General features: G+C 37.4%; 1 protein-coding gene across 1 annotated transcript in view; it reads right to left on the minus strand.

Annotated features, from left to right (window-relative positions):
• Nucleotides 1-905: 905 nt before the first annotated feature.
• Nucleotides 906-9,949, minus strand: part of LOC107733044 (pyrroline-5-carboxylate reductase 2-like) — a 12,729-nt gene continuing 3,685 nt past the window's right edge. The window contains exons 4-9 of the mRNA XM_016544548.1: nucleotides 9,302-9,496; nucleotides 8,438-8,617; nucleotides 6,971-6,972; nucleotides 5,856-5,964; nucleotides 4,656-4,819; nucleotides 906-2,417 (exon numbers count right to left, since the gene is read on the minus strand). Of these exons, the coding sequence (XP_016400034.1) occupies nucleotides 2,258-2,417; nucleotides 4,656-4,819; nucleotides 5,856-5,964; nucleotides 6,971-6,972; nucleotides 8,438-8,617; nucleotides 9,302-9,496 (810 nt within the window). The 3' untranslated portion in view covers nucleotides 906-2,257. The remainder of the gene's footprint in view (nucleotides 2,418-4,655; nucleotides 4,820-5,855; nucleotides 5,965-6,970; nucleotides 6,973-8,437; nucleotides 8,618-9,301; nucleotides 9,497-9,949) is intronic.

Genomic DNA, 9,949 nt, shown 5'->3' on the forward strand with positions numbered 1-9,949 from the left:
TGTACAGGCAAGCAGATGAAGCCAGAATATAAACGCAATGTGCAAAGTTTCACGTTAAATGGTTTCCCATAGAAAACCATTAAAAGGAAAACACTGAACCATTAAGCGGATTGCGTTCATATTCCGGCCTCATCTGCTTGCCTATGTAAACTATGCATATAATATAGAGAATATTACTGTTTTAAATATATTAAGGCACTTTAAGTGTTTTTACGTTTTGTCGCACTGTTTAATGATTGAAATATTGCCGCGGGTGCTTAATATGGATTGCAAATGGCCAAAACTTGCATTTTGTTCACATACCTTTGTTTCATTCTTTTGAGAGGTGATCTAAATATTTGCGGCTGTGAAACAAATGGAAAATTGACAGGCTTGTCCTGCAGATCTATGGATGTTTTGCCCTCCAGGTCTTCGAGCCGGTCACGTGACTGAAAGCTATAGGGTGTTTGTGTTGGTACCAGGATGTTGCTATGTTGTTAAGTTGTTGCCAGTGCATTGCTATAGGGTTGCTAGGGTATCAAGAGTTACATTTTAAAACATTGCCATGCAGTTGCTAAGGTGTCTGTTTTTAGCATTTCTAAAACTTACCTGTGGGATTTCTTCACATGTTTTATGGGTCAGCAGGTGAAAATGGTGCATCTAATCAGTGCTATCTTTCAGTATTATAACTAGACTCACTAAAAACTGAACAGTTCAATGAATTAAATCCTTTCGCAATCACATGGAGAAACAGTTTACTGTAAAGCACAAGGAACAAGCGACTACTGAGAAAACTTGCGCAATGCTGGTGGTTTCAGTGTTCAGCACCTGAAGGGTGCCGTGCCGTGTGTTTGTTCTCCTGTATAGTTGAGTAATGGCTTTCAGAGAAAAACCTTCAGTTAATCTGCTTAAAGAAACATTAATTATTTATAGTTTGCTCCCTCTTTAATTACGTCTGGAACAAACGCAACAATGTTCTCGCTCATCAGGAACACAGTTCATCAATGAAGCCGACGGAAATAAAACCACAAGCGTAAGCAAAAACAGCTTTTCTTTAACTGTCAGCACCGTTTATGCAGTTTTCATATTCTGCAATAGAAATACACAGAACAGACAAACAGAAAGATGCTTCACTCCTGATAATCGGCTTACAAAACACTTTGGCTGTTTGACATTCATTATTTTCTCCAGAATTTTAAAAAACAAACAACAAATATATAAGTGTCCAGGTCTGCAATACATCCTGATAAAATGTTTCAGAAAGAACTTACAGGTAAGGTATTCAAAAGAAATCAACAGAATAAATCCAATTTAAAGAGCAAAAAAGCAAAATAAAAGTTGTTGCCAGGGCGTTGCTAGAGGGTTTTGAGTTGTTGCCAGGGGGTTGCTATAGGGTTGCTATGGGGTTTTGAGTGTTGTTAGGGTGTTGCTATAGGGTGATTTGAGTTGTTGCCAGGTGTTGTTAAAGGCTGTTTTGAATTGTTGCCAGGACATTTCTATATGGTGTTTTGAGTTGTTGCCAAGGAGGTGCTATAGGGTTGCTATGGGGTTTTGAGTTCTTGTCAGGCTGTTGCTATATGGTTGCCAGGGCGTTGCAATAAGGTGTTTTGAGTTGTTGCCAGGCCATTTCTATAGGGGGTATTGCGTTGTTGCCAAGGCGTTGCTATAGGGGTTTTGAGTTGTTGCCAAGGCGTTGCTATAGGGTGTGGTGAGTTGTTGCCAGTGCGTTGCTATAGGGTGTTTTGAGTTGTTGCCAAGGTGTTGCTATAGGGTGTGGTGAGTTGTTGCCAGGGCGTTGCTATAGGGGTTTTGAGTTGTTGCCAGGGCGTTGCTATAGGAGTTTTGAGTTGTTGCCAAGGCGTTGCTATAGGGGTTTTGAGTTGTTGCCAGGGCGTTGCTATAAGGTGTTCTGATATCTTGTTAACCAAAACAAAATCAACAAGTCTGACAGTTCATGTATGCAAAATGTGTGTCATGTGTCCAGTTTAATCCTAGAACAAAGTGACCATTTACATAAAAACATGTTTGGAAACCATTTACATTATTCCCTTTGAATTGTCATGGACTTTATAGATATGAAGATGCAAATAATAATGTTAATAACACTCTTTATGACTTGTGTTTCCCGGTGTAATACTGTACCAGTGTAACAGGAGGCGCTCTGTCAGCACAAGCACAGACCCATAATGCATTTCAGTCTGAATGTGCATGTGTGTGTGTGTGGATGGACGGCACAGTTCTTGTATTGTCCTCTGTGTGTGTGTGTGTGTGTGTGTGTTCACTTCTTGACGCCGCTCCTGTTGTTGAACAGGTTCACTCTGCTCTTGGTGGCGACTGACGTGGACGAGACGCCCGGTTGCTGCAGCACTTTATCCAGCGTCGTCTTCTTGATGGCAGCGGGCGAGATCTTCTCCTGATCGGCCAGAAACTGTAGCTCCCTGTGAGGAGGAACACAGGAGGGGTGAGTGACTAACAACAGGGTAAGAACCGACAAAGGGGCGTCTTTCTACCTTATTTAGCACTAAAAGGTGCATATCATTAAATTAAGAGAACATGTTACTATTCTAAAGTACTAATATGCACACTTTATGTTCACTTTGCATTTCATTTTAAGTTTCTGTGTTTATCTGACCATAGTTTTTAATCAAAGGCCTTTACTAAAACCTACCAAAATACACATTATAACTTGACAGAAATATATTACTATTGCACAGAAGAATGTACTTCTCAAATAATAATAATTATTATTATTATTATAAAATAAAACATTTCATAGGGCCCTATTATTGTAAAAAGCGTAATCAGTTATAAAACTGGTAAAGTTTTACAAAATTCAATTTATTTGGCATGCTTTTCGATTGTTAAAATTGAATTAAACAATTCAAATGGATTCCAAAAAATTAAAAAAATTAATAAAATAAAAAATAAAAAATAAACAGAATTTGGTAAAAACTAAAACCGATTTCAGAGATTTAGAAATTTGATAAACTGTTGTTAAACTGTATACATTTCATATTTTCAATGCATTAGACATGATGCTTTTTTGATTACTAAAAATTTCATTTAACCATTAAAACTAAATCCAGAAACATAAGTGGAAAAAAGGCACTAGAAATTGAATTGTTGCTCAAATTTAACTAATTGTTGTTAAACTGTGCAAGTTTCATAATTTTAATTAATTAGACATGCTTTTGATTACTAAATAATGAATTGGTTTAACCATTAATTCAACCAAACTAAATCCAGAAAAATGTAAGTGGGGGAAAAAAAAACAATTTTAAGGCTGTACAGACTGCTGTACCCCTAAAGGTAAATTATTTGCAATTGTTTTCTGACAGTAAACAGCATGAAAGTAATTGAACACAAATTGAAAAGCTAATTAACAAACATGCATGATCCATAAAGCCATCAGCTGTTGTTCAGCATTAGCTTATTAGGTTTACATTGAAATTTTATGAATGCTTACATTTTTTATAATCTGTTTCTAAATGTTTGTATCTCGGGGATACGTCGCCCTTTTAGGGGAATAGATCAAGATATAAAACATACATATATATAGACCCTGAGATTTTGTGGCTTGTGTTTTAGAAAATCAAATCTTTTTTGTAATCCTGACAAAATGCATATCGTTGGAAAGGTCTGACAGTAAAGTTTCCATATTTGGTAACCGTTTTGTAATAGAAGTGATACTGTGACAGAAATGGATTGATTTGTGACAGAAAACTGCATCAGAATAATTCACTAGAGTTTGGGTGTAACCCAGTGGTTATTTTTGGTATAGCGCCCAAACAAAATCTCACAGGGACCACAATTTTTGTGATATCAACTTCAAATTTGGAACATAACTTGGTTAGGCATGTGACTTTGATTTTGTAGCAATTTTAGAGTGCAACATATTTTATATAAAATAAAATAAAAAAAATATTACACTACATTATCTTTAGTGTAAACCTAAACTTCTATAACTTTTTATACTTTCTTTTATTTTAAATGAGACCAATGTTAGGTCTGTATTCCAAAGCATTCAGGAATTACAACCATGCTGTAACAAGCATTGATAAACAAGTGTTCTGTTTTCAGTGAATTTATACCAACAAAGGAGCGATGTATCCTGGGGGATACAGACATTACAAACAAATGTGTGACCCTGGAGCACAAAACCAGTCATAAGGGTCAATTTTTTGAAATTGAGATTTATGCATATAATGCAATAAATAATCTTTCCATAGCTGTATGGTTTGTTAGGATATGACAATATTTGGCTGAGATACAACTATTTGAAAATCTGGAATCTGAGGGTGCAAAAAAATCTAAATATTGAGAAAATCATCTTTAAAGTTGTCCAAATGAAGTTCTTAGCAATGCATATTACTAATCAAACATTAAGTTTTGATATATTTACGGTAGGAGATTTACAAAATATCTTCATGGAACATGATCTTTACTTAATATCCTAATGATTTTTGGCATAAAAGAAAAATCTATAATTTTGACCCATACAATGTATTGTTGGCTATTGCTACAAATATACCCCAGCCACTTAACACTGCTTTTGTGCTCCAGGCTCACATATAAAAAAAATCATGAGTCCCAATAAGTTGGAAAATAGCAATGAATTAATGAATGTGATGTCTCTTTATGGTTTGCCCTGGTTAGGGTTAAGCAGCTGAGGTCACCTGGTCCGGATGCAGGAGGCCTCCACGGCGTTGATGAGGAGACTCCGGAAGCCTCCGCTCTCCAGAAAGTGCAGTGCGTGGATGGTAGCGCCACCTGGTGAGCAGACGTTGTCCTTCAGCTGTCCCGGGTGCTGCTCCGAGTCCAGAAGCATCTTAGCTGCTCCCTAAGACAAAATAAAGACCACGCTACAAACATGCACCGCACTGGTGATGGACACAGTGCGCAAAGAGAGCATACACTTCTGTAATAAATAGGGATGTGACCATATCAAAATTTCACGATGCGATATCACGATATGAAGCTCACGATACGATATTTAACACACACAAAAAAAGACAAAAGAATTAGGAAAGAAATTTTTTTTATTTACATTTTAAAGTTTAATTATTCTATCTAATGCACTTAAGAGAGTTCAGAATGAAGAGCTGCGACCCATGTTCTTAACTAAGAAAACTTAAATCAGAAAAAGTCAGTGAATTGACTCAGTCTAAATTACACTCACACTGCTGTTTTAGGAAGATAAACTAATTATTATAATAATAATAACAGTAATAGCCATATGTTGTAAAACAATTGCACTGTAAAATAAATGAAAATGAATGTTTCATAGGTATATTATTTTAGCTTTACACTACAGTAGAGAAATAACAATACTTCTTTCCTAATTTCTACACTTGAGAGAGATATTGTGAATCTGGACTGCATTTAAACCGCTAGCTGTCAGCGATTCATGCTGCACTTTAAGCTTTTATTTAGAAGGAAAACTCCAGCTTCAGTGAAAACAGGATTACAAAAACACGTCTCACTACAAATCTAGTGAAACGCTGTCATCATCTGCCGTGAAAATAAAGCATAACTGGTGTCTGCTGCGTTCCCAAACGCGCGCTAAACTCACAGCAGGTGAAATAAAGGAGTGGACTGCATTCATTCAGTGTGAACGAGTCGTTCTGAGACGCAGAAAACACCGGATCACGAGCTGATCGTCTGAACCAAGTGTGTGCTTCACTTTGAGACAGACTTGATGAAGAGATGAAGCATATTGTGCTTTCGGTTTGAGTTCGTTTGAGATACTGTGCCAAAGCATAATGACCCAAAACACAACTTTAAACACCTTTCATGTTAGAATAAGACGTTTAAGAATGTGTGTAATGTTTGCATCATGCACTGCATGAGAGCCGGAGTCATGTGACGTGACGTACCAATAAAGCTTGAGCTCCCAGTCTGACCGCCAGTCGCCGTGGCAACCCCATCTTCACCCCGCCGTCAGCCAGAGCATCAAGAGCCATGAACGCCTGACAAACACATGTGCTTTACATCATCTCTAGACACACAGTTATTGTTGGTTTATTTTTAAAACCATGTCAGGAGCAGGGCTACTTTCATATTGAAAAAAAAAATAATAATACACTTTTTAACATAAAAGACATTTAAGATGAATACTTATTAGGATTAATAATATTTTTAAAATACATCCATTAAATGTTAAACTACCAGTCAAAACTTTGGAATTAAGATGTCATGTTTATGTCTCTTCTGCTCACCAAGGCTGCATTTATTTGATCACAAATATGTTAAAAATAGTGAAATATTATTAGAATTTAAAATAACTGTTTTCTATGTGAATATCTGTTAAACTGTAATGTATTTCTGTGATGCGCAGCTGTATTTTCAGCATCATTACTCCAGTCTTCAGTGTCACATGATCTTCAGAAATCATAATAATATGCTGATTTGCTGCTCAACAAACATTTCTGATTATTATCAATGTTGAACACAGTTGTGCGGCACAATATTTCTGTGATACACTACTGTTCAAGTTTTTTTTAAAGTAATTAATACTTTTATTCATCAAGGATGCATTAAATTGATCAAAAGTGCCAGTAAAGGCATTTATAATGTTACAGTAGATTTCTAGACACACACACAGACAGACAGACACAGACACACACACACTCACACAGACACACACACACAGACACACACACGTGTGATTATTCATCTGCATTCATTTACGCTGACCTCATACGTCATCCGCCCGGAGCTGCTTCTGTGTACAGGATGACTTGAGGGTGAGTAATTTATGGGCTAATTTTCATTTTTGGTTGAACTAACCCTTTAATTTAAAATGTATTAGTAACTAAAATTAACTAATTTTAAAGTGAAAACATGAAATACAAAAATAAACTATTAAAAAATAAATATAAAATATCAAAAAACATAAAAATTCAAACAAACAGGACTGTACTTATTTTTGTGCAGTAAATGAACTGGTCCAAAAAAAAACAAAAAAAAAACATGCAAACTGAAGACTTGCTGCTTTTAGAGAACAATAGAGCATCACTTTACAACCTCAGAGCTCATGACATGCCCGTCTTGACAGTTTCCTTCTTTACAGTTAAAAACCTCCATGGAAACAAATGAATGTGATTTCTACTTCCAGAACCCTGCTGTTGGGCTTCAGAACTCATGCAAAACAATCATGGTGATGAAGAAACTGCATTTAGTCAGAAGGAGAAAATAAGAGAGACGATCAAAACAGAGAGTGCAGAGAACAGAAGCTGATATAAAATCACAGCATATAATAGTTTCCTTCGGGATTCAGAGCTTCGTCCAACAATACAGAGGAAGAAACGCTCGTGTGTTTGATAAAAGAGAAAAATGCATAACCTGAGGGAGAGACGAGCTTCAGCATAATTAATGAGATGGAATGTGTGTTATGCGAGTTCATGACAGGTTACAAGAAATGTAGCACTGCATCAGTGTCTCAGCAATGGATGCTCTGCAGTGAATGGGTGCCGTCAGAATGAGAGTCTGATAAAAACATCACAATAATCCACAAGTAATCCACAGCACTCCAGTCCATCAGTTAACATCTGGAGAAGACAAAAGCTGAGACAAATCCAGCATTAAGACGCTTTTATACAAGTCCATAATCCATAATAACTCTTCCTGCAGTGAAAAAGTGCATCTGCTGTTGTCTCTCACATCAAAATCCAGCCACATATGTGTTTAGAGCTGTTTAAACACTGCTTGATCTGTGCAGATTTCTCTCCTGATTCACACCAGAACACTTTATCACTGGAGGAAGAGTTATTATGGATTATGAACTCAATGTATTTTAGTTAAAAACGTCTTAATGCTGGATTAGTTTCAGCTTTTGTCTTCTCCAGATGTTAACTGATGGACTGGAGTGCTGTGGATTACTTGTGGATTATTGTGATGTTTTTATCAGCTGTTTGGACTCTCATTCTGACGGCACCCATTCACTGCAGAGCATCCATTGCTGAGACACTGATGCAGTAACTAATGTTTATTTTTGCGTGAACTATTCCTTTAAACCCACAGGTGTGTAGAGAACTAAACGAGTTGTTAATAGCGTCATCAACAGCACTCAGTGCATTAGTAAAGAGTCCTGGTGTCCTCTACAGTGGACGTGTATGAAATCAACGTCCTGTTTCATAACAGAAGCTCATATTTTGATTTGAAACCCCATAACATTTTCCTGAGATGTTGATTTATGACAAACAATTTGAAAAATAGTCAGATTTAAATGATAATTACAAAATATAATCATATTTCCATAAGGGTGTTACACTTGATCACTAAATTAATGTCAGCCATTTTTAAAGACCAAGGAGAGGGAGGACACTGATGCAGTAACTAATGTTTATTTTTGCGTGAACTATTCCTTTAAACCCACAGGTGTGTAGAGAACTAAACGAGTTGTTAATAGCGTCATCAACAGCACTCAGTGCATTAGTAAAGCAATCGTGTTTCGCACCTTCTCAATGGAGCTGATAGTGACTCCAGCGGCGCAGGAGACGATCAGATGACGGTCCTCGATATCTGGACCGATTTCATCCAGAACGAACGGGATGATGTGCGGTTTGACGGCCAGGAACAGAACGTCGCTCTTGTGTGCCGCTTCTTTGTTGCTCGTAGTGAAACTGATGCCCATTTTCTGAGAACGCATCGAGGAAGAGAAGGAACTTGTTACAGACCCTTCTTGGGCCGACGTCACAATTACGTCACAGCGCTAGCTGGAGGCAAAACAAAGAGAAAACTGGAGGCGGCTGATTCAAACCAGCACAGATTCGGCCAAATAAGGAGCTTAAAATATGAGAAACCTAACTTAAAATATCCTCCTGACTACCAGGAAAAAAATGTTACACTTGATCACTAAATGAATGTCAGCCATTTTTAAAGAGCAAGGAGAGGGAGTGCTCACGGTGAAACATCCAATCATTTAGTATCTCTGAAAAGCCCAGAATGTGCTCTGTACAGGACTCCAGACTTACAACTGTGACATGTAACGTCTCAGAGAAATCACTAAAACATTATGTCCTCTACAGTGTTAGTTAAAAACGTCTTAATGCTGGATTAGTTTCAGCTTTTGTCTTCTCCAGATGTTAACTGATGGACTGGAGTGCTGTGGATTACTTGTGGATTATTGTGATGTTTTTATCAGCTGTTTGGACTCTCATTCTGACGGCACCCATTCACTGCAGAGCATCCATTGCTGAGACACTGATGCAGTAACTAATGTTTATTTTTGCGTGAACTATTCCTTTAAACCCACAGGTGTGTAGAGAACTAAACGAGTTGTTAATAGCGTCATCAACAGCACTCAGTGCATTAGTAAAGCAATCGTGTTTCGCACCTTCTCAATGGAGCTGATAGTGACTCCAGCGGCGCAGGAGACGATCAGATGACGGTCCTCGATATCTGGACCGATTTCATCCAGAACGAACGGGATGATGTGCGGTTTGACGGCCAGGAACAGAACGTCGCTCTTGTGTGCCGCTTCTTTGTTGCTCGTAGTGAAACTGATGCCCATTTTCTGAGAACGCATCGAGGAAGAGAAGGAACTTGTTACAGACCCTTCTTGGGCCGACGTCACAATTACGTCACAGCGCTAGCTGGAGGCAAAACAAAGAGAAAACTGGAGGCGGCTGATTCAAACCAGCACAGATTCGGCCAAATAAGGAGCTTAAAATATGAGAAACCTAACTTAAAATATCCTCCTGACTACCAGGAAAAAACAGTTTTGTGAATTTAGTATTTTGTCATGTCATTACATTGTTTAGAGCATAAGAAAAAAATTAGAAAAATACAATTTTGGAAAAATGATATTTTATTCATATGTTATGCCATGTCCTCTGTAGAAGACACCGGGACTTTAAAAAGTCCTGTTTTTTAAGAAATAAAAAGACATGAATAGACATGAAAAGGCAAAAACAGTGGGATTTTTGTTTTAATCACAAATCAATTTTCATTTTTTTATACCAAACTT

The sequence above is a fragment of the Sinocyclocheilus rhinocerous genome, unplaced genomic scaffold (assembly GCF_001515625.1).
Source record: "Sinocyclocheilus rhinocerous isolate Xijiao unplaced genomic scaffold, SAMN03320098_v1.1 scaffold2235, whole genome shotgun sequence".
NCBI classification, from domain to species: Eukaryota; Metazoa; Chordata; class Actinopteri; order Cypriniformes; family Cyprinidae; genus Sinocyclocheilus; species Sinocyclocheilus rhinocerous.